Consider the following 26,146-nt stretch of genomic DNA (forward strand, 5'->3'; position numbering starts at 1 on the left):
CAGGAATATAGGAAAAATTTAAATAAATAACAATAAATACAAATCTAGAAACATTAAATTAAAATCCACATAAAATTGTAGGCCACAATGAATGAATGAATAACTATAATAATAAATAAAATAACACTAAAACACAAAGATATAAAGAAAGAAAGAAAGAAAGAAAGAAATGAAAACAGGAATATAGGAAAAAATAAAATAACAATAAATCAAAACCTAGAAATATTACATTTACATATATGAAATAACACTATATAGAATATTTTTTTATTTATTCTTTTATATATATATATATATATATAAAAGAATAAATAAAAAAAATAAAAAACAGGAATATAGGAAAAAATAAGAAATAACGATAAATCAAAACCTAGAAACATTACATTTACATATATGAAATACATATAAAATTAATGTCATAATCAATCAATCAATCAATAAATATAATAATAAATAAAATAACCCCAAAACACAACACTATATATAAACAAAGAACAAATAAATAAATAAAAACAGGAATATAGGGAAAAATAAAAACAATAACAGTAAATCAAAACCTAGAAACATTACATTTACATATATGAAATATATAGAACAACACTATATAGAAAGAAAGAAAGAAAGAAAGAATAAATAAATAAATAACAGGAATATAGGAAAAAATATGTCACAATCAATCAATCAACCAATCAATAACTATACACTGTTTAAAAAGAAAAAAAAAAAAAAAAGTGTAGTGGTAATTTTCTACCAGGATATTTACATAAAACACAAGGCTATATATATATAAAGAATAAATAAAAAAATAAAAACAGGAATATAGGAAAAAAAATAAGAAATAACAATAAATCAAAACCTAGAAACATTACATTTACATATACGAAATACATATAAAATTAATGTCATAATCAATCAATCAATAAATATAATAATAAATAAAATAACCCTAAAAGACGACACTATATATAAACAAAGAACAAATAAATAAATAAAAACAGGAATATAGGGAAAAATAAAATCAATAACAATAAATCAAAACCTAGAAACATTACGTCAGTCAATCAATACGTACGCAGGCTACGTACGTAACTAATAAAAAGTAGCAAAATATTTAGCCAAAAATAGCTACTGACTGTAGTGGTTTTTCCTAAATTGTTATTATGCTAGGCTAAAAGTTTATTATTATTATTATTATTATTATTATTATTTTAATTGTATTTAAGTATGTAGTTAGTCTTTGTAGTTAGTGTATTTAGTCCTTTGAGATAATCTCGTTTTACAATGACATATCCTATCCTATCCTATCCTATCCTAGAAAATAGCCTATCTTATGTTTACACGAAAGTGATTTAATTTTTACGAACGACATTTTATCCGAGGTATTTAGTTCGGATCTTTTAGTTTGTAGCTACTTTCATCGTTAGCAAGGCCGATGTGAAATATACGCGGACAGTACAATGCCTGATGTAAACGTACGTGAGGATAAGGAAACGAGGGACCTGATGGGTACCGTGAGGTTGTGTGGTTTCTCACGTACCGCCGAAACATCCTGCTTCACCTCAGGGCCACATGAAGATAAATGTATGTAATCAGCAAACCAGAGGCTGAGGTCCACCCACCAAGGACTTCATTAAAGCACGCAGCACACACTGCAATGACATTTCTTAATGTTTTGGATCTAATACATATGCCCGAGACTTTTTTGTGGACCTTCAGTAAATCAAATAACAGCCTCCGTGCTCACCTTTTACTATACAGCTTTGTTTATGTATGCAGAGAGCCGTCGGCACAAATATAGACACTTACCTCAGAGAGCCAGACACAATCGGTGTGAAAATGAAAGGTTATTTTAGTAGTAGGAGGAAGTTCTTGACTACAGCTGTTTAAATAGAGCTTTTCTGCTGGCTCACTTCTTTCTTTCCACAAGACAGGGGGTAGTTTAGATGATTTTTTCCAGTTCTGATTCTTCCCATAAATGCTATGCAGGACTTCCAGGAATGGTTGTGTTAAAAAAAAAAAAAAAACAGAAAAGAAAAATAAAGAAAAGAAATGTAGTTTATCATCCATTGTAGCTTTGGATCTAGAAGGACAAACCTGCTCAAGCCTACCAGAAATGTGCTGAATTTATGTACCGTAAAAGTAATTGTTTACAGGTGTCAGGAATGACCCCAAAGACCAAGAAGAGATCAATATATCAATACATCAATGTTTAAATAAACATGAGTGATATTTAGGAGGAAAATGGCTTTAGAGGGGTGTTTACAATCAGTGTTAATTTAGTGTTATATATTAGTCATTTAAATTGGCTGTTATTTTTATTTTTTATTTCATTTTGATTATATATATATATATATATATATATAGCTTTTTTAATTAATTTTAGTTAGTTTACATTTCTAATTTTTTTTTTTTTATTATTATTAATTTAGGATTTTTTTTATTAATTAGGATTTTAATCATTTCAGTTTCAGTTTACAATGATAACACTTATTACAAGAAGTATTTCAGTCATTATGAAAGAATACAGTTGAAGTCAATGAAGTCAACAATGACTGTATGATTGTGAGATCCATCTTTTCACACTGAGGACAACTGAGAGACTCATATGCAACTATTATGTAAGTTTCAAACAATGCATTAAGAGCCGGGGGGTGAAAACTTTTGGAATTTAAAGATCAGAGTAAATGCAACATATTTTGTCTTCTGGGAAACGCAAGTATTTTCTGTAGCTTCTGAAGTGCAGTACTAAATGGGAAAAATATGATATTTAGGCAAAATATGAAAAATGTACACATTTTCATTCTATTCAAAAGTTTTCACACCTGGCTCTTAATGCATTGTTTTTCCTTCTGAAGGACCAGTGAGCGTTTGAACCTTCTGTAATGATTGCATATGAGTCCCTCAGTTGTCCTCAGTGTGAAAAGATGGATTTCAAAATCATACAGTCATTGCTGGAAAGGGTTCAAATACACAGAAATGCTGGAAAACCAAAGAATTTGTGGGACCTGAAGGATTTTTTTTCTGAAGAACAGCAGGCAGTTTAACTGTTTAGGACAAAAGAAGGGGCTCATGAACAATTATCACTAAACAAACAAACAAAAAAGAAACTGTGGATCATTCAGGTAACAACAGTGTTAAGTATCAAGTGTATATAAACTTTTGAACAGGGTCATTTTCATAAATTCAACTATTATTTTCTCTTGTGGACTATATGTAAACATCTTTTATGTGAATTATCTTATTCAGGTCAGTACTAAATAAAAAATAACATGCATTTTGTATGATCCGTCTTATTTCGCAGATTCTGAAAACTTTTGATTTCAACTGTAAAACCACTGTACAAACCCATTCACACACTGAAACACACTGAACACTTTTGAAAATATCAGATTGTATTTGTGCACACAAATATTGTTCTCACAACACCTTGCTTACAGGAAACCGTACTTTATTTTTACCATGTCGTACAGTGCTCTAGGAACGGTCCGTGAAACAGTATTTGTAGTGTCAAAAAGGCATTCCAGGATTTATACAAATATGAATTATGGCATGTTTTAGCACAAAAAGACTTGATTTGGTTCAAAATCTTCATATTAAACTCTATATGATTAGGTCACAACCTACATCTCACAAGAAGATCCAAACAAAAATACTCCTTGTCACTATTGACCTTTTCTAGGTAATTCAATGTCAGTGTCAATGACATTTCCACATATAAACACAACAGAGGATTCTCAAACAAAATCTATCATTTAAAACACAACAGAGCTTTCTGCAGCTTCAATGGAATAAATTATAGTTCTGACTTGCCCTTGACATAAAATTCACTTTAAACTGCTTTAAACTCACTTGATCCCTTCAAAGATGTCCTGAATTGGCAAATTCGCCACAAAACAAAGCAAACATATTAAAACAGCAGTGCACTGAAGACAGCAGAGCAAGTTGATCTAAAACATCAATTGTGCTATTGGCTTTTCTTTTTCCATGTAAGGCTTCAGTTTTGTGTGCGGAGGCTTATCTTTGACAGACGTACAGTAGGAGAGGTACGATGCATGATTTAACCATGATGGATGGATTGTAGTCGTCTTATTTCACATTTCATATCAGCGGATACACATTCAGCCTTTTTTATTTGTGCTTTTACACCCATAAGACAAACCCAATCTGAATCAGCAAGCTTCCAGAACCCAGCTGGCTTCACGTGTCAAATAAAGAATTAGTAGTGCGTAGACAAAAAGAACTGAAATGCTGAAAAAATATCCTGTAAAACAGAAAACAAGCAGCCATGCATTTCATTTGTGCTGATATTTCAAACAAAAAAACAACTTGCAACATTTTCAGTGATGGAAGTTGAGCTGGAATGAGCACTGAGGAAAAAAAAAAAAAAAAAACATGTCTGACCAAACAGCTTCATATTAAACTCATAATTAGCTTTCGCTTAATGTATGAAAACATAAAAAATATTATATCAACACATCTAGGTTGAATTTTAAAGGAATAGTTTAACCAAAAATGAAAATTTGCTGAAAATGTAATCACCTTCAGGGCATCCGAGATATCGGTGTTCTTCATCAGAACACATTTGGATAATTTTTGCATTACATCGCTTGCTGTGAATAGGTGCCGTCAGAATGAAAGTCCAAACAGCCGATAAAAACATCACAATAATTCACAAGTAATCATCCAGTTTATCAGTTAACATTCTGTGAAGTGAAAAAAATGTGTCCATTTTGACGGCACCCATTCACTGCAGTGGATTCATTGATGAGCAAGTGATGTAATGTCGTTAAATGTGTTCTGATGAACAACCAAACTCATTTACATCTTCAGCAAATTTTCATATATAGGTGAACTATTTTATTTCAAGGAGCCCTGTTTTTTAACTATTATTATTAGAAAAATACTAAACCAAACAAGACAGATTTGAGCTTATTCAGGTTAAGGAAAATGAAAAAAACTCTTTGGAATAAATACTGATAATCCAAGACCAAGACTGGCATAGAGAGGGCATCCTTATGACAAAACTATAAAACAAGGCATTTTTCAAAGGCATTTGTATTCTGAGATACACATTTAGTTACTCGGTTGGCACCTTAAATAGTGTTGCAATGTTTTTAAAGGAAGTTCCTGCCTCAATATCCCACTGACTTCCCTCTTCAAAAATATTGCAGTTCAGTGAAGCTTAGCCTCTGTTTCAGAGAACACTGAAGGAAACAGTTGTGTCAAGCTTCCCTCATTCGCAGCTAAGGCATCTGGGAAATTTGTAGCATCTTGGGAGCAGCGTTCCAAAGCAAGGAAGGCGAACCGAGGTAAGACTGCAGCTGCCGATACAGCCGTTCGAGAAGGTTCTCAGGTCTCAAAGTACTTATAGATGGCCGTCACGTAAGTCATAACACTCTGCCAGTCGGGTCTTTCTGTGTGCACCATTTCACCAATGTCCTGTCAGACAAAGAGAATGAGTCAGATGTGGGAAGAAAAGAGGAATTGGTCAGAAAATAACATCATGTTTGTTACACAAGTATCTTGCCACAGGTTGTTGAGCAAAGAATAAACAGCACAGCTTTCATAGCAAGAATAACAGACACGGTTTTACTGCAAACACAGCTTTATGAAAGCATTAAATTAAACAGGTGCTGAATTAAACACTACTGCCACTTTTCAAGAGAGGGAACATATTTTCTCCACGAAACAGCTAAATAAAGCGATAAGACTACTCATCTATTTATATAACACAAACTTAAATGGGTCGTTCCAAAATTCCCATTTTGTTTCAGATATTTTAACACTGCAACAAGACAAAACAACAAAGGCTTATCTTTGATGGTTTTATCAGCTAATATTTGTGTAAAATGAATGGTAAGGAAGGACTTTCTTACAAAAAAATAAATAATTAATCTAAAACCATAAAAATCCGAAGGAGCATTGACGCATATTGCTCAACATGAGATGTTGTGTCAAGGAAATTTTGTCATAGTCGGTTGCATTAACGTTTTACAGCTGCAAATATTATTTGCAAACAGGGTGGAGAGCAAATTTAGGAAAACATTTACTAATGTTATGGAAAAGAAGATTAATAATAAATTATCTCCTCCTCTGACAGGAAAATATATTAAAAATGCACAGGGCTATATTTATTTGATCAAAACAGTAATATGAAATATTAATACAATTTTAAATCACAGCTGTTTAGTTGAAATAGTTTAGTTATTTTTTTCTTTATGCCAAAAAATCATTAGGATATTAAGTAAAGATCACGTTCCTTAAAGATATTTTGTAAATTTCCTACCATAAATATATCAAAAAATAATTTTTGATTAGTAATATGCATTGCTAAGAACTTCATTTAAACTTTAAAGGGGTTTTTCTCAATATTTTGATTTTTTTGCACTCTCAGATTCCAAATTTTCAAATAGTTGTGTCATCTCAGCCAAATATTTTCCTATCCTAACAATACATCAGTAGAAAGCTTATTTTTCAGCTTTCATATGATGTGTAAATCTCCATTTCAAGAAATTGACCCTTATGACTGGTTTTGTGGTCCAGGGTCACATATTTAATAATAAATAAATAAATAAAAAAAGAAATAATAAGTATTTATTTCGACCAAATATTGTCCTATAATAACAAATATATTTTAAAACACTGAGTATATTTTAAAATGTAATTAATATATTTAAAAATGTAATTTATTCCTGTGATGCAAAACTGAATTTTCAGCATCATTACTCCAGTCTTCAGTGTCACATGATCCTTCAGAAATCATTCTAATATGCTGTTTTGCTGCTCAAGAAATATTTCTTATTATTATCAGTGTTGAAAACAGTTGTGTTGCTTAATATTTTTGTGGAAACTGTGATGAATTTCTTCCATTATGGACAAAAAGCTCCAAAGAACCACATTTATTTGAAATCGACATCATTTGTAACATTATAAATGTCTTTACTGTCACCTTTGATTAATTTAATGCATCCTTGCTGGAATTAAAGTATTAATTATTAATTAGGTTTCGAGGCCCTGAAAGACAATGCATACAGAAATTAGCCATGACATTTATATTAAACTCACCAGTGTCGATTTAATTCCTACGCTTTCTGCTGCCTGGAAGGCCAAAGTGAAATTTCGCCTCTGCAAAACACAAGCGGGTATATTTGTAGCAACAGCCAAAAATACATTCTACGGGTCAAAATTACCTATTTTTGTTCTTTTATGCCAAAAATTATTAGGATGTTAAGTAAAGATCATGTTCCATCAAGATATTTTGTATATTTCCTACTGCATATATATCAAAACTTAATTTTTGATTAGTAATATGCATTGCTAAGAACTTCATTTGGACACCTTTAAAGGCGATTTTCTCAATATTTTGGTTTTTTTGCACCTTCAGATTCCAGATTTTCAAATAGTTGTATCACGGCCAAATATTGTCCAATCCTAACAAACCATACATCAAGGTAAAGCTTATTCATTCGGCTTTCAAGAAAATTGACCCTTATGACTCGTTTTGTGGTCCAGGGTCACAAATGATTAGGAATTATACCCAAGTCTTCTTTAAAATCCTTTTTTCGTGCTAAATGAAATTTAAAAAGCGAGCATACAGACTGAATTCAGATCAACTGGGTCAATTTTTCACATTCAAATTCAAAAGTTGTCCAATTTACCTCACTTCACCCTGTTCGTGACTTACGTGTGTGAGCGTACAGACCTTTTCCTGGCTGTTGAGCTCGTTGTAAGGGATATGTGCCGGCAGATAGGTGTGAAGAATGGCACAGAAAGCGAGCCCATCATTCCAGCTGCTGCTGAAGTTGGTGATGTCGATGTTCTGCGTGTGTGTGAGGAGAGGGAGGAAAAAAAGATCAATAATTACAATTTCAGTAGATGAACTGAGGGAATTGGGTGGGTGATTCAGAGGGACTGATGAAGCAGTGAATCTTCCCCTGTCCCTGTGACATTATGGTTGTAGTTAAGAGCCACAGCTGTAAATCTTGACACAAATAATGTCTTTTTTCAATGTTTACAGAAATGTTAGAAACATTGCTTTTCATACAATTAAGCACGCATGTGTTATTCGGAGATGTATAGATTAAACAAAGTTATCTTGCTACACTTTATATTACATTGTTTGTTTAGTAAATATTTTGCCTATTTAGTGCCTTCAGCCACAGATAAGGCCATATTACTGAGCATGATACACTATTTAGCAAAATTCTGCACTGAAAATGTGAAAATAAATGTCAGATTCTGTGTAGGCTTTTCTGGGTCAGAAACGGTTTGTAAATGATCATTTCAGTAATAAAATATATGTTTACAAAAGGCTCTCCATTACTTAGAACCTGATGAATGAAATGTATTCCGGGTACGCTGTTGCACAACCGTTCTCACGCACTACCACAAACTGAACTTTGACGCTGTTCTGAGAGCTGTGTTCACCTACTTATTCACATTCGCTTGCTGTCTGGCCTCATGCTGAAGTGTTTGTTCAACAGCCTTGCTTATCTGTATCAACATACTTCACACATGCTTCAATCCATACACGGAAGTAGCCATTCAACTGATTGCGGGCCATTTATGGTTTTGTTGTGCGGGGAAAGAGGGTTTGCTTTATTAATGCCAACTAATGCCCTCCCTCTCAGATGTACAGCTTTCACGTGTTGCATTTGCCCATATACACTACTGTTCAAAAGTTACAGGTCAGTATGACTTATTATTTAATACCACAAATTAATACTTTTATTTATCAAGGATGAATTAAAAGTGATAGTGAAGACATTATATTCTTACTAAAATACACATTTTAAATAAATTATGTTTTTTAAAGGAATCCTGGATAAGTATGGTATCCACAAAAATATTAAGCTGTTTTTGCATTGATGATAATATGTTCTGAGAAAAAAAAAACGTCACAATTGTGAGATATAAAAGAATTCTGAGGAAAAAAGTCAGAATTGTGAGATACAAACTCAGAATTCTGAGGAAAAAGTCACAACTGTGTGATGTAAACTCAGAATTCTGAGGAAAAAAGTCACAATTGTGTGATGTAAACTCAGAATTCTGAGGAAAAAAAGTCAGAATTGTGAGATATAAACTCAGAATTCTGAGGAAAAGTCACAATTGTGTGATGTAAACTCAGAATTCTGAGGAAAAAAGTCAGAATTGTGAGATATAAACTCAGAATTCTGAGGAAAAGTCACAATTGTGAGATATCCCTGGTGAAAAAACCAGCATATGCTGGTAGGTATGTTTTGATGCTGGAATGCTGGTTAGGTAGGTTTTGATGCTGGTTTGAGCTGGTTTATGCTGGTCCTTTGCTGGTTCATGCTGGTCCTTGACCAGCAACATGACCAGCAAAAACCAGCAAAGGACCAGCTTAAACCAGCATCAAAACATACCTACCAGCATATGCTGGTTTTTTCACCAGGGATAAAAGAATTCTGAGGAAAAAAAGTCACAATTGTGTGACATAAACTCAGAATTCTGAGGAAAAAGTCAGAACTGTGAGATATAAACTCAGAATTCTGAGGGAAAAAGTAAATTGTGAGATATAAACTCAGAATTCTGAGGAAAAAGTCGGAATTGTGTGATATGAACTCAGAATTCTGAGGAAAAAGTCAGAATTGTGAGATATAAACTCAGAATTCTGAGGAAAAAGTCACAATTGTGAGATATAAACTCAGAATTCTGAGGAAAAAGTCACAATTGTGTGATATGAACTCAGAATTCTGAGGAAAAAGTCACAATTGTGTGATATAAACTCAGAATTCTGAGGAAAAAAGTCAGAATTGTGAGATATAAAAGAATTCTGAGGAAAAAAGTCAATTGTGAGATATAAACTCAGAATTCTGAGGAAAAAGTCACAATTGTGTGATGTAAACTCAGAATTCTGAGGAAAAAAGTCAGAATTGTGAGGAAAAAGTCACAATTGTGTGATATGAACTCAGAATTCTGAGGAAAAAGTCAGAATTGTGAGGAAAAAGTCAGAATTGTGTGATATGAACTCAGAATTCTGAGGAAAAAGTCAGAATTGTGTGATGTAAACTCAGAATTCTGAGGAAAAAAGTCACAATTGTGAGATATAAACTCAGAATTCTGAGGAAAAAGTCACAATTGTGAGATATAAACTCAGAATTCTGAGGAAAAAGTCAGAATTGTGTGATATGAACTCAGAATTCTGAGGAAAAAGTCAGAATTGTGTGATATAAACTCAGAATTCTGAGGAAAAAAGTCAGAATTGTGAGATATAAAAGAATTCTGAGGAAAAAAGTCAATTGTGAGATAAACTCAGAATTCTGAGGAAAAAGTCACAATTGTGTGATGTAAACTCAGAATTCTGAGGAAAAAAGTCACAATTGTGAGATATAAACTCAGAATTCTGAGGAAAAAGTCACAATTGTGTGATATGAACTCAGAATTCTGAGGAAAAAAGTCAGAATTGTGAGATATAAAAGAATTCTGAGGAAAAAAGTCAATTGTGAGATATAAACTCAGAATTCTGAGGAAAAAGTCACAATTGTGTGATATGAACTCAGAATTCTGAGGAAAAAGTCAGAATTGTGTGATATAAACTCAGAATTCTGAGGAAAAAGTCACAATTGTGAGATATAAACTCAGAATTCTGAGGAAAAAGTCAGAATTGTGTGATATAAACTCAGAATTCTGAGGAAAAAAGTCAGAATTGTGAGATATAAAAGAATTCTGAGGAAAAAAGTCAATTGTGAGATATAAAAGAATTCTGAGGAAAAAAGTCAATTGTGAGATAAACTCAGAATTCTGAGGAAAAAGTCACAATTGTGTGATGTAAACTCAGAATTCTGAGGAAAAAAGTCACAATTGTGAGATATAAACTCAGAATTCTGAGGAAAAAGTCACAATTGTGTGATATGAACTCAGAATTCTGAGGAAAAAAGTCAGAATTGTGAGATATAAAAGAATTCTGAGGAAAAAAGTCAATTGTGAGATATAAACTCAGAATTCTGAGGAAAAAGTCACAATTGTGTGATATGAACTCAGAATTCTGAGGAAAAAGTCAGAATTGTGTGATATAAACTCAGAATTCTGAGGAAAAAGTCACAATTGTGAGATATAAACTCAGAATTCTGAGGAAAAAGTCAGAATTGTGTGATATAAACTCAGAATTCTGAGGAAAAAAGTCAGAATTGTGAGATATAAACTCAGAATTCTGAGGAAAAAGTCAGAATTGTGAGATATAAAAGAATTCTGAGGAAAAAAGTCAATTGTGAGATATAAACTCAGAATTCTGAGGAAAAAAAAAGTCACAATTGTCAGATATAAACTCAGAATGCTGAGGAAAAATTCAGAATTGTGAGATATAAACTCAGAATTCTGAGGAAAAAGTCAGAATTGTGAGATATAAACTCAGAATTCTGAGGAAAAAGTCAGAATTGTGAGATATAAACTCAGAATTCTGAGGAAAAAGTCAGAATTGTGAGATATAAACTCAGAATTCTGAGGAAAAAGTCAGAATTGTGAGATATAAACTCAGAATTCTGAGGAAAAAAGTCAGAATTACAAGACATAAACTCACAATTCTGAGAAAAAGAGTCACAATTGTGAATTATAAACACAATTCTGAGAAAAAAGTCAAAATTGTGAGATATAAAGTCAGGTTTTTTTTAATCTAATTAACAAGTATAAAGAGTCTTCTTTACCAATTCCATATTTTTGAATAGTAGTGTACTGTAGGCAAAGAGGCACAAAAAAAGCACAGCAAACAAGCCTCATTAACTAGCGTTTTTTTGTTTTTGTATTATATCTGTTTTTAGACCCCAAGATTTGCTTTGTTTGTTATATGTGGAATCCAGAACGAAATACGTAGGCTGTATGGTGGCAATTTACTGGAAGTGATATTTGTTCACTCATTCTTCTGATCTATATTTGAGAGTTCCAAAAAGAAACAAAAGCACTGTTTCAGATTATGCTATCACCCACTTCCTCTAGCAAAAAGATATAAAAGAAAGAGCAACAGCCTTTATCAGATGTGGCAGGGCAGTGTAAACGTGCAAAGGGACAGCGTAAATTGGCAAAGCTTTGTGGCGACCCACAGAGAGCGGAGTGGAAGGAAGTGATGAGCTCATCAGAGTGGGCCACAGCAGCAGGGGATGGAGAGCCAGGAACAGACCCATGTCTGTGGAGTACCAAAGTGGTCTCACACTGATAATGACGCCCTGCTTTTCTTCAAGAGATCTGACTGATCATTTCGCAAATTTGTTTCATTTTGTCAAATATATAGGTGCATCTCAATAAATTAGAATGTCATGGAAAAGTTCATTTATTTCAGTAATTCAACTCAAATTGTGAAACTCGTGTATTGAATAAATTCAATGCACACAGACTGAAGTAGTTTAAGTCTTTGGTGCTTTTAACTGTGATGATTTTGGCTCACATTTAACAAAAACCCACCAATTCACTATCTCAGCAAATTAGAATATGGTGACATGCCAATCACTTAATCAACTCAAAACACCTGCAAAGGTTTCCTGAGCCTTCAAAATGGTCTCTCAGTTTGGTTCACTAGGCTACACAATCATGGGGAAGACTGCTGATCTGACAGTTGTCCAGAAGACAATCATTGACACCCTTCACAAGGAGGGTAAGCCACAAACATTCATTGCCAAAGAAGCTGGCTGCTCACAGAGTGCTGTATCCAAGCATGTTAACAGAAAGTTGAGTGGAAGGAAAAAGTGTGCAACCAACCGAGAGAACCGCAGCCTTGAGAGGCTTGTCAAGCAAAATCGATTCAAGAATTTGGGTGAACTTCACAAGGAATGGACTAAGGCTGAGGTCAAGGCATCAAGAGCCACCACACACAGACGTGTCAAGGAATTTGGCTACAGTTATCGTATTTCTCTTGTTAAGCCACTCCTGAACCACAGACAACGTCAGAGGCATCTTACCTGGGCTAAGGTGAAGAAGAAATGGACTGTTGCCTAGAGGTCCAAAGTCCTCTTTTCAGATGAGAGCAAGTTTTGTATTTCATTTGGAAGCCAGTGTCTTAGAGTCTGGAGGAAGGGTGGAGAAGCTCATAGCCCAAGTTGCTTGAAGTCCAGTGTTAACTTTCCACAATCTGTGATGATTTGGGTTGCAATGTCATCTGCTGGTGTTGGTCCACTGTGTTTTTTGAAAACCAAAGTCACTGCACCCGTTTACCAAGAAATTTTTAGAGCACTTCCTTTGCTGACCAACTTTTTAAAGATGCTGATTTCATTTTCCAGCAGTATTTGGCACCTGCCCACACCGCCAAAAGCACCAAAAGTTGGTTAAATGACCATGGTGTTGGTGTGCTTGACCTGCCAGCAAACTCACCAGACCTAAACCATAGCGAATCTACGGGCTACTGTCAAGAGGAAAATGAGAAACAAGAGACCAAAAAATGCAGATGAGTTGAAGGCCACTGTCAAAGAAACCTGGGCTTCCATACCACCTCAGCAGTGCCACAGAATGATCACCTCCATGCCACGTCGTATTGAGGCAGTATTTAAAGCAAAAGGAGCCCCTACCAAGTATTGAGTATATATACAGTAAATGAACATACTTTCCAGAAGGCCAACAATTCACTAAAAATGTTTTTTTTTTTTGAATTGGTGGGTTTTTGTTAAATGAGCCAAAATCATCACAATTAAAAGAACCAAAGACCTAAACTACTTCAGTCTGTGTGCACTGAATTTATTTAATACATTATTTAGGTGTCACAATTTGAGTTGCATTACTGAAATAAATGAATTTTTCCACGACATTCTAATTTATTGAGATTTATTGAGATGTGATCTTGAGAGGAACTGACTTAATACAGTAAGACCAGGAACATGTACTGAGAAATTAAAAAGGTCATTTTTGCTTTTACTTCATCTGAAAATTCTTTAAATACAATTCACTGTAATTTCATTCTTCACCTGCTAGTTTTGTCTACAACCCTCCGTAACCCTGTACAAACTCTAGCCATGTTGTCTGCAGCCAAACGAACGTCAGCACAACAGAATCGTGTGAAGAGAGAGGCTTGCAAAGACATCGAGACATCCTCCCCGTGTCCTCTCTCGTTTGTGTGCGTGTTCAAAGCAAGCAGCTAATGAAAAGAGGTCTTGTGTGCAAAAAAAAAACAAAAAAAAAAAACAGGAAGGCCCAAAGGGAGAGAGCATTAGGCTAATCACATTGAAAACGGGGAAACAGAGGCCCGCTCGCTGCAAAACGTGCACTCCAAGTGAAGCCAGGCCGCTTGTAATGAACACATTAGAGTTGCAGTGAAAAATGGCTTTTATCCACTGGTGGACATTACCATCGATCACACGCACACTTACTGAGAGACAGACAGAGATGCAGAGAAAAAGGAGGCGACAGAAACCGTTGGGTTATGGGAGTGGGGTGTCAAAAAGACAAAGAACTACCAAAACTGAAAGTTGGAAAAAAAAATGTATTCGCCCAGAGGTGCGATATAACAGACAAAACGTCCAAAACGGCACATTGAGAATCTATGAAATGGAAAGAAAAACAACTTTAAAAAAATCACAAGGTGATCAAAATAACAGATCTGTGTCCATAAGTTTTCCACGCTCAGACGTTTTCCGTTTGTGACACGGGGCACGATAAAGGAGAAATGTAGCACACTTCCTGGCTTGTGGGAAACCATGGTAACATCATGGTCTGAAACCCTCTCTGAATGGTAAACATTTTATATGCTTGACGGCAGAAGAGCAATTGCGATAGAAGGTGAATCTGTACATTATGCATGGTCACGTCCTGTTTAAAAGGCAAACACACTCAAACAAGAATGCCTGAATGTTGATACCTGTGAAATTGGCCAACTGAATCTACAAATTTTAAGCTATACTGAAATAATGAAACCATTTCTATTGTTTAACAAGGTGAGGTTGAGACCACATTGAAAATCTCAGGGGCCAGTTGCATAAAAGGTTTAGACTTCTTAAAATGTGGTTACATAAAAACGTATTTATTAAGTTTATTTATTTATTTATTTATTTATTTATTAAGATTATTTTAAGTTGAATCTAAAATATAAGACTGATCGCCGCTTGGTTAAATGTTAGTTGGTCAAACTAGTCCTTAAAACACTGTCTTAACATAGAGTTTATTCAACTGGTCCCAGATTTTGACATTCTTTGGAATTCTCAAGTTTAAAAAAAAGAAAAGTAACTATATATAAAACATATATAAAATGTAATTTTAAATAATTTATTTTTTAAATTATCTTTACATTTTGTACATTTACTCCTGTGATGCAAAACTGAATTTTCGACAGCCATTACTCCAGTTTTGTGTCACATGATCCTTCAGAAATCATTGTAACATGATTTGCTGCCCACTAAACATTTCTGATTAATATCAATACTGATAACAGCTGTGCTGCTTAATATTTTTGTTGAAATAGATACATTTTTCAGAATATTTTGTGTGCATGAGTTTATTATTATTTTTTGATTATTTTATTTATAGTGTTAAATGTTAATAAGTGTTAAGTAAGTTTGAAGTATTAATTTTTATTACCTCAGGACAATATATATAATTAATAGAAATATTTCTGATTATTATCAATGTTGCTAACAGATGTGCTGCTTAATATTTTCGCTGAAACTGATATATTTTTCAGAAATGTTTGATGAATAGACAGTTGCTACTTGTGTGTGCATGAGTTTTATTATATTATATTATAACGTATATTTATATATTTATTTATTTATAATTAAAAGTCTCAAATACACAGTCTGAAGTTTTAATTTTTATTACCAGGCCAACATATATTATTAATAGAAGCATTTCTGATTATTATCAATGTTGCAAACAGCTGTGCTGGCTGTTTTTTTTTTTTTTTTTTTTTTTTTTGAAACTCATACATTTTTCAGGATTTTTGATGAATAGACAGTTGCTATCTGTGTGTGCATGAGTTCTATTATTTATTTATTTATTTATTTTTAAAGACTAAAAAATTCACAGTTTGAAGTTTTAATTTTTATTACCTCAGGCCAATATAAATTATTATTAGAAATATTTCATTATTATTATTATTAATGTTGCAAACAGCTGTGCTGGCTAATATATATATTATTTTTGGATTTTTGATGAATAGACAGGTGCTACCTGTGTGTGCATGAATTATATTATTATTATTATTATTATTATTATTATTATTATTATTATTACTACTCACTTTTAAAAAATTCACAGTTTGAAGTTTTAATTTTTATTACCTCAGGCCAATATAAATTATTAATAGAAAAATTTCTGATTATTATCAATGTTGTTAACAGCTGTTCTGCTTAATATATTTGTTTAAACTGATACTTTTTTCAGGACTGTTTGAAGAATAGACAGTTGCTACTTGTGTGTGCATGAGTTCTATTATTTTTAATATTTTTATTTTTTTATAATAATAAAAGAGTTTTAATTTTTAATTGACCTCAGGCCAATATATATTAATAGGGGTCCATATGTAATTTCATAATATCGTATATTAATCATATATATTGATTACGTTAACATAATCACTATTATAGACAAATGCAGATGTTTGTTTTATAATAATAGGTCTATTATTTGCCTAATTGAACTGTTTAAAAAAAGAGCTACAAATGGCTGTTACCAACATGGTAATCAATATATATTACACATGACTATTACAAGTGACTTAAAAAAGTGTAGATACCAAAAAAAAAAAAAAAAAAAAAAAAAAAAAAACATGTACCTGATAACCCTCAGTCTTCTTCTGGCACCACCTGAGCAGAGCATTTCTCTTGGATCCTCCATATTCCCTGGCTAACGCAGACAGAGGGTCCTTCCGTTCCTCTCTGGAGAGACATCAATCACTTTAACAACACAGTTCCTTTGTATTGGATTCAACTTTAATAGCAAAAACCATTCTTCATTTTTTTGAGCGGAAATTCTACCATCCTTCATTGACCTGATAGATGCACCAACATTAAGATTTTTCTGACACTGCCAGTGTAACAATTTATAAATCGATCACTGATTCTGTATTGTAAAAATAGATCATCTTACCTACACAAAAATGTCAACTCACTGCACTGAAAAGTATAATTATTTAAAAAAATGTATTCTATTGACATACTATTGACATACAAGCCATAAAGCTGGCTAGAAAAAAAAAAAGACACTTTATAATAATTAAAAAAAAATAATGATAATATTTTAATAATATAATAACAATTATTATATTATTAAAATATTATCTTTTTTTTTTTATTGTTGTTGGTAATCATTCATTGTATATCGTTATATTATATTGTGTTCTGTATTATATAAATAAATATACAAAAAAATACCCCTGTGCATAAATGTCCAGTTTCAACCAGCCAGCACTTGAGTTAAACCAGCTACAGTCAGAAGTTGGTTCTAGCTGGATTTTTCCAGTAAGGAAGTTAATGCTACGACCAGAAGGAAATGCTCTGATAATAAAAGGATAATGCAGAATGATTCGTCTTCCACCAATGGTCTTTTCAAAAGCCACGGTGGACTCACGGTCAGGTTTCAGGACGGGCAAATGAGTGACATCCATTATCGAAACACTGACCTGTCAACACGGCAGCGAGCACACAGAGAGAGACAGAGATAGTGTGTGAAACATAGAGACATCTGGCAAACCTGACAGCGAGAAAGAGTCTTCTAGAAAGTCAACAAAAGAAGCGCTAGAGCAGGGTTGAACATAAAAGAGATGGGGGCAAACAGAAAAACAAGGAAGGTCCGCCGCTTACCGTAAACGTCCTCGTGTTGTGGGCGTCACGGAGGCGGTCGGGGAGGAGGAGTTGGATGACAATGACAGCTGGGGAGAAGACGAACCCAACGCGATGATTGACGATGGCGTTGATGCGTCGGTAACTGACAAGTCTCTCTTTAACTCTTCACTGCTTCTGCGAGAAACTGACAAGTGCATGGACTTTGTGATAACTGTTACATAATATGTGAGCTGTAATTAAAAATAGTTGAACATTTATTCACCCTCAGGTCATCGGAACAGATTTGGAGAAATTTACCATTACATCACTTGCTCGGAAATGAATCCTCATTAGTGAATGGGTGCCATCAGAACACAAGTAATCCACACTCTAATCCATGAATTAACATTACTTGTGGATAATTGTGATGTTTTTATCACCTGGACTCTCAATCTGACGTCATCCATTCACTGCAGAGGTTCCATTGGTGAGCAAGTGATGTAATGCTACATTTCTACAAATCTGTTCTGACCCTGCATTGGCAGTAACGCAACTACCACGTTCAAGCTGAATTTCCAGAACTTTCAAGGACTTTTCAAGCACGACTTCTGTGATTTTTAAGGACTTCAATCAAAGATCTCACTTATCAAACAATGTCTTCTCTTTCAAATTCTAAATTCCAAAATCGCCACACGCGCTCCAAAGTTCCAATCTAAAGCAAAAGATTCACAAACCTGCTCCAAAGTTCCGATCTGGATCAAACGATTTGCCATACGCGTTATGAAGGCCCGTTCCAAGTCAAATGATTTGCGAACCTGCTCAAAAGTCCCGACTGGAATCAAATGATTTGCAATATGCAATTTGAAATCTTGATCCAAGCCAAATGATTCACGAATGATCAAATGATTTGTGATATGTGATTTGAAGTCCCGATCTGAAAAACATGATTCGCGATATGAAATTTGAAATCCTGATCTAAGTCAAATGATTCGTCAACCTGCTTCAAAGTTCGGATCTGAATCATATGTTTTGTGATACGCGATTCGAAGTCCCGATCTGAATCAAATGATTCACAATACATGATCTGAAGTTCTGATCCAAGTCAAATGATTCGCAAACTTGCTCTGAAGCCCCAAACGGAATCAAATGATTCACAATACGCGATTTAAAGTCCTGATCTGAATCAAACAATTTGAGAGACATAAATTTAAGTCCCAACCTGAATCAAATGATTCACGACATGCAATTTGAAGTCCCGATCTAAGACAAATAATTGGCAAACCCGCTTGGAACACACGATCTAAATCAAATGATTTGTGATATGCGTTTTGAAGTCTCGATCTGAAACACGAATTGTGATACGCAATCTGAAGTCCCCATCTAAGTCAAATGATTTGCGAACCTGCTCCTAAGTGCCGATCCCGTTCTTTGCACACAAAAAGTATTCAAGTAGCTTCATATAATTACGGTTGAACCACTGATGTCATATGGACTATTTTAACTATGTCCTTACTACCTTTCTAAACCTTGAACATGGTAGTTACATTGCTGTCTATGCAGGGTCAGAAAACTCTCAAATTTGATCAGAAATATCTTAATTTGTGTTCCAAAGATGAATGAAGGTCTTACAGGTATGGAACGCCATGAGGGTGAGTAATTGATGACAGAATTATCATTTTTGGGTGAACTATCCCTTTAACTAGCTGGTTCAGAACAAGTACTCTACAGGTCTAAACATACCTGATATGGACTTAGTCGAGTCTATATTTGTCACCCTCTGGAGGCTGCAGCTGGGGCGTGTTCCAGGTGAGGTACGGAGGAGGTGGTCTGCTATTAAATTACATGAAAACACATACAATCATGAAAAACAATAACAGGCTTTATGTGGCATGACTAAGCTTGTGCTCCTCTAAAATAAATATCCTGCTTCCTTTTCAAGGCCTGGCACACAACCTCAGCGGTCATTAACTGCAAATGTTAAGCCTGAGGGAAACGGTACAGCGCGATTACACATGACCTTTAACTCTGAGTTCGCCTCTAGATAACTAGATCAAACCGGTGCGAGGGAAGACCAAAAGATCAAGGAGTTAGATTTCAAGTGTGACTAACGTCAGCCCACCTGGTATGCTCAGGTCCGTGTAGCTCGGCCTCTTGTCCAGCATTGACGACAGAGGTTTGGCTGAGCTGATGGTGTGCCTCTGTAAAATACAGAAAAATTAAGAATAAAAATTTCACTAAATTATGAACCCTGCACCACAAAACCAGTCATAAGTAGCATGGGTATATTTGTAGCAATAGCCAAAAATACATTGTTTGGGTCAAAATTATTGATTTTTCTTTTATGCCAAAAATCATTAGAATATTAAGTAAATGTTCCATGAAGATATTTTGTAAATTTACTACCGTAAATATATCAAAACTTAATTTTCATTAATACGCATTGCTAAGAACTTCATTTGGACAACCTTAAAGGTGATTTTCTCAATATTTAGATTTTTTTGCACCCTCAGATTGCAGATTTTCAAATAGTTGCATCTCCAAATATTATCCTATACTAACAAACCATACATCAATGGAAAGTTTATTTATTCAGCTTTCAGATGATGTATAAATCTCAATTGCAAGAAATTGACCCTTATGTCTGGTTTTGTGGTCCAGGGACACATTTAATAATAATAACAATAATAATAATTAAAAAAAAAAAAACAACAACACTGGTGCATATTGATAAAAATATAATTCATTCTTTATTTAGTGCCAGAATAATTTATATTCCTTATTTTGCAAAAATAAAATTAAAAAAAATATTACTACATGAATACTCTTATTTTATATATAAAAAATAAAATATATAATAAAATACATAATAAAATTAAAAAAATGTTTAAAAAAAAAAATCTTAATAAAATTACTAAAAATGACTAAATGCATAATATAAATTATTCTGCCACTAATTTAATCATTTTCATCAATATGCACCAGTTTATTTTATTTTATTTTATTATTAAATGTCACCCTGGACCACAAAGCCAGTCATAAGGGTCAATTTCTTAAAATTGAGATTTATACATTAGACTAGTAATATTTTGCATTAGCCTTTATTTTTAGATTTTCATATGTTCAGTTTTTATTTTAATTTCAGTTTTAGTGACATTTTATTAGTTTAGCTTTTTAATATTTTAATTGAGCTATTTCATATTTTAATACAGCTATTTTATTTCATTTTAGTAATTTCATTTTTTTTATGATTTTATATATATTTTTAAAATACATTATGATTTTATACATTTTTATTTAATTTTGTATAAAATTATAATTTTGTTTACTTTCACTTATTTTATTAAATCTACGTTTTTTTCACTTAATATTTCTATTTTATTTCAGCTTTCTTCCAATTAACAAACATTTTTTAAAAATAGTTTTAGAATAGTTTTAGCTCACAATGCTGATAATGCAGACCAATTTAACCACAGTAAGAAATACATGCAAGTACATGGCATGTATTGTAATTTAATACTAAAACAGGAAAAACACTAGATAGGAACTTTTTATCCAGTAAAACATTTTTAAGTGATGATGCAAACATTTACGCAGTTTTTAAAGCAATTCTCTCAAATGGAAAGTTTCAACTGATTCAAATAAAATAATCAAACCTAACGAAGCAAAAGCTGTTTTTTTAGAAACTTTTGATACTTTAGTTCAAAACACAGACACTAAAGATTGCAAGACCAGTCTGTATCGTATCAGATACAGATACAGATACATGAATATACAATATACTACCCAGCCCTAGCTCAGAGCACAACATATACAATAAATTCAATGAAGTTATGTTACAGCTCAGGTGGTGTTGATGTTTTAAAGCACTCCGTTGTTTTTCACAGCCTAACCGGATAAACAGTACCGTCCTGGCTTAGAAAAAATCCAAGGCTCTTTCTTGCGCCCAATAACACAATTTCACCAATACAATCATGCTTAAGCAAAAACCTATCAGCTGTCTGCGAGAAAAAACATCATATTCTGGTCCTCTGATTTAGATCCCATCCCTCAGTGCCAGTCAATGGGATTTTTTGCCTGTTTCGTCTAACATTGGATGTTCAAATGTGAACCACCCCCTAAATAAGTAGCATGATTTCTTGTCCATAGCACAGCATGTTCTGAACAAGGACCAATAACTCAAATTCGCCACGAATACGCTACAAGACCTCTGTGCCTCACATACGTTTTGTACTCAAAGTACGTCAAACTACCTCATTTATTTCGTTCCTTACAAAAACATCCTGTTTTGGCACATTTTGAGGGGACTTGCATGACCTATTCAAAAACAGCAACACGGCAAAGGACATCCGTGGAGGACAGAGGGAGAGAACAAGAAGGAAAGCCCCACTCCAGCTCCACGCACAGCAGGTCTGGAGATCTCATCTGACAGACAGGGGTGTTAGGTCAGAAAATCCCCATAGGGAAGACTGCAGACATCTGCTAGAGTGATCACAGAGACCCATCTAACCCACTGCAAATTCAGTTTACTTTTAAGATGAGGGTTTTACAACAGCTTTAAATGTATTCAGACATATTTATGACAAATACACTGCCATTCAAAAGTTCAGTGTCAGTAGGATTTTTTTTTTTATGTATTCAGCGAGGATGCATTAAATTAACTAAAAGTGTCATTAAAGACTTTTAATATAATAAACAAAAATGTATTTCAAATAAATGCTATCCTATCCAGAATCCGGAAAAAAACATATTTCCACAAAAATAGTAAGCACCACACCTGTTTTTAACATTTCTAATAAGAAAAAAAAAAATGTTAATTTGGTGCAAATCAGCATATTAGAATGATTTCTGAAGGATCATGTGACACTGAAGACTGGAGTAATGATGCTGAAAATTATTAATAAAATAATTACATTTTAGAATAGAAATTGGGTGTTTTACATTGTAATACAATTTCACAATATTACTGTTTTTACTGTATGCAGCTTTGGTGAGTATGAGACTTCTTTCAAAAACATAGTCTTACTGACCTAAACATTTGAAAAGTAGTCTAAAGTATTTTGTTTTTAGCATTTTGTTTGTGCAATGATGTCAAATGTTAAACTTATTTGTTATGAACACTCTTATTTTATAAAAAAAAAAAAATATAATAAAAATAAATAAATACTGAAATGTTAAAAAAAACATTACTACATGAATACACTTATTTTATATTATTTAATGAAATAAAATAAAAGTACTGAAATGTAAAAAACAACAAACAAACAAACAAACAAACAAAAAAACTAGATAATTATTTAATATATATGAAATATTTGGGGTTTTTAAAATAAGCCTCTTCTGCTCACCAAGTCTGCATTTATTTGATCCAAAATACAGCAAAAACAGTACAATTTTAAAATATTTTTACTATTTAAAATAACTGTTTTCTATTTAAATATATTTTAAAATGTAATTTATTCCTGTGCTTTTAAAGAATTTGTAGCACCATTACTCCAGTCACATGATCCTTCAGAAATCATTCTAATATTCTGATTTGCTGCTCAAAAAACATTTATTATTATTATTATTATGCTGAAAACAGCGGAGTAGAATTTTTTCAAGTTTCTTTGATGAATAGAAAGTTCAGAAAAACAGCATTTGTCTGAAATAAAAATCTTTTCTAAGATTATAAATGTCTATTTCATCACTTTTTATGAATTTAGAGCATCCTCGCAACATAAAAGTATTAATTTCTATAATTCTTTCCCCAAAAAAATTATAATGACTCCAAGCTTTTGAATGGTATAGTGTATAATGTTACAAAAGCTTTTTATTTCAGATAAATGCTGATCTTTGGATCTTTCTATTCATCAAAGAAACCTGAAAAAAAAAAAAAAAAAAAAAAAGTACTCAACTGTTTAAAATATTAATAATAATTAAAAAAAAAATTCTTGAGCAGCAAATCAGCATATTAGAATGATTTCTGAAGGATCATCTGACACTGAATACTGGAGTAATGATGCTGAAAATTCAAATTTGATCACAGGAATAAATTACATTTTAAAATATATTCAAATAGAAAGCAGTTATTTTAAATAGTATTTCAAAATATTACAGCTTTTGCTGTATTTTGGATTAAATAAATGCAGGCTTGGTGAGCAGAAGAGACTTCTTTAAATAAAAACATTTAAAATCTTACTGTTCAAAAACTTTTGACTGGTAGTGTATATTGTGATATACACAGCACTATCATAATATATTATTATTTATAACCTGATATAAAATGACTCTTGGCATTTAAGGTTTAGTTTACATGACTATATTCTCCTCTTCATTAATTCTAATTGTTTATACCTGTATAGGAGAGACAGCAGCGGCTGGAGGGGTTTTGATGGGACTGGGACTGAGGGGCGTTCTGGAAATAGTGGCAGCAGCAGCGACAGCGACAGCAGCAGCAGCAGCAGCAGGACTGGCTGGACCAGGACCTGTATATAGACAAACAAATGGACAGTTTGTGACTTATAGGAAATGGAACAGTTTTCTATATTTGCATGCCAACATATCAGATGGTTAATTTGTTATTTAAATCATATATTTAAAACCACAAGCAACTTGCAGTACACATTGCAGTGCAAACCCCTTGGGCACACTTAGAGCACAATAGCTCAATAGTCCTTGTGAGGAACAACCTACAACCTTTTGGCCACCAGTCTAGATTTATAAACACCCTAAATGTGAGCATGTGTCTTCATAAATCAGGATGAAATTATGAACCTTGTGAGGCACTGTCGAAGCTCTTGATGAGTGTTTTGACAGTGGGTGAAGGTTCAGAGGAAGTGGAGGAACGTCGGCTCAGGCCCATCCCCTGCCTCAGCGCGGCCAAGTCTCTTTCCACAGCGTTCATATAATTATACACACGGCCGCGCTCCTCTTCCTGCCTGTAATGACACATTGACATTTAAATTTCCAGTATATGCAAATATTTGCACATATGAAAACATTTGCACATACAAAAACAAATCACACACCCTGTGTCAACATCCCTGTTATCACAGCACATTGCTTTGTAAATTTACATTAAATCTTCTCTTACTTCCTGCTCTTTAGTTCATCCAGCTCTTTGTTCATCTTCTCATTTTTCTCCTGAGCTTCCTGCAGGCGGCGCCGCAGGTCTCCGATCTCCTCCTGAGCTTCTGTCTTGATGTCGTTGGCGATGACGACGGCGGTTTGCAGATCAGCCTGGAACTGACGCCACTCGGCTGATTCCTCCTGTGAGTGACAGGTGTCAGTTACATTCATTTATTATTTACTTACTTATTTGAACCACAAAACCAGTCATACGGGTCAATTTTTTGAAACTGAGATTTAAAAATCATCTGAAAGCAGATTAATAAGCTTTCCATTAATGTATGGTTCATGTGGATAGGACAGCTATTTGAAAATCTGCAATCTGAGGGTGCAAAAAAATCTAAATATTGAGAAAAATCACCTTTAAAGTTGTCCAAATGAAGTTTGTAGCAATGCATATTACTAATCAAAAAAACATGTTAATATTTACAGTAGGAAATTTACAAAATATCTTTATGCAACATGATCTTTATTTAATATCCTAATGTTTTTTGGCATAAAAAAAGATCTTTAACCCATACAATGTATTTTTGGCTATTATAGCAAATATACATGTGCTACTTAAGACTGGTTTTGTGGTCCATGGTCACATTTATGTTTATCAGCCACAACGGCTATATTCATGGCAACATTAACAGTATCATTTCAATACATAATTTACAATAATACCTCATTTTCTTAAGAAATGTATACAAAACATACAAGTAACAAGGAAAATGAATGAATCAATAAATGATAACAGTGTGATAAACACAGTGCAAAGGCAAAGCAAATGAGAAGAAAAAAAAAATTTACCCGCAATTTTCGATGAAGAACCTTAATCTCCTTCTCCATGTCATATTTCTGATCATGAAGCTTTTTGATGGAATCTGAGGGGGGGAAAGGCCAAAAATAAATATAGATGTATAAAGAAAGTCAAATATCATTAATGTGTTGCTAAAAGTCCAATTTTATTCAAAGAACTTACTATAAATATTTTGTATTGATTGTATGGTAATATTGTATGTAAAATTATCAAATGCTTGAAATTGAAACTGAAAGCTGAAGAAATGTCAAGATAATGTCTATTGTCTACTCAATGTCTATTGATAGCTCAATGACGCCTCTGTGTGGACAGAAGCCTGAATAACCACAAGATAATGAAAACAAAACATTTGGTACACACCAATATCTGCCTACAACATTGGCAGTGTAGAATTTTTTAGATTATATATATAAATATAAATAATTCAAAGAAGTTCACTTCCAAAATGAAAAATTCCTAATAATTTACTCAGCCCCATGTCAAGATGTTCATGTGTTTTTTTTGTTTAGTTGCAAAGAAAACATTTTTTTTTGAGGAGACA

At 33.2% G+C, this 26,146-nt stretch overlaps 1 protein-coding gene across 4 annotated transcripts in view; it reads right to left on the reverse strand.

The window, feature by feature from the left end:
• Window positions 1-3,427: 3,427 nt before the first annotated feature.
• The window catches only part of specc1lb (sperm antigen with calponin homology and coiled-coil domains 1-like b), a 36,039-nt gene continuing 13,320 nt past the window's right edge, over window positions 3,428-26,146 (reverse strand). The window contains exons 6-16 of one of the 4 annotated variants that reach the window (XM_051092338.1): window positions 25,596-25,669; window positions 24,766-24,941; window positions 24,447-24,610; window positions 24,027-24,157; window positions 19,813-19,891; window positions 19,434-19,520; window positions 17,733-17,898; window positions 16,706-16,808; window positions 7,703-7,819; window positions 7,066-7,125; window positions 3,428-5,439 (exon numbers count right to left, since the gene is read on the reverse strand). In XM_051092338.1, coding sequence (XP_050948295.1) covers window positions 5,350-5,439; window positions 7,066-7,125; window positions 7,703-7,819; window positions 16,706-16,808; window positions 17,733-17,898; window positions 19,434-19,520; window positions 19,813-19,891; window positions 24,027-24,157; window positions 24,447-24,610; window positions 24,766-24,941; window positions 25,596-25,669 — 1,247 coding nt within the window. In that variant the 3' untranslated portion in view covers window positions 3,428-5,349. Of the gene's footprint in view, window positions 5,440-7,065; window positions 7,126-7,684; window positions 7,820-16,705; window positions 16,809-17,732; window positions 17,899-19,433; window positions 19,524-19,812; window positions 19,892-24,026; window positions 24,158-24,446; window positions 24,611-24,765; window positions 24,942-25,595; window positions 25,670-26,146 lie in introns of all 4 variants that reach the window. The other 3 variants (XM_051092336.1, XM_051092337.1, XM_051092335.1) reach the window with 3 other exon arrangements.

Source organism: Labeo rohita, chromosome 21 (genome assembly GCF_022985175.1).
Source record: "Labeo rohita strain BAU-BD-2019 chromosome 21, IGBB_LRoh.1.0, whole genome shotgun sequence".
Taxonomy (NCBI): domain Eukaryota; kingdom Metazoa; phylum Chordata; class Actinopteri; order Cypriniformes; family Cyprinidae; genus Labeo; species Labeo rohita.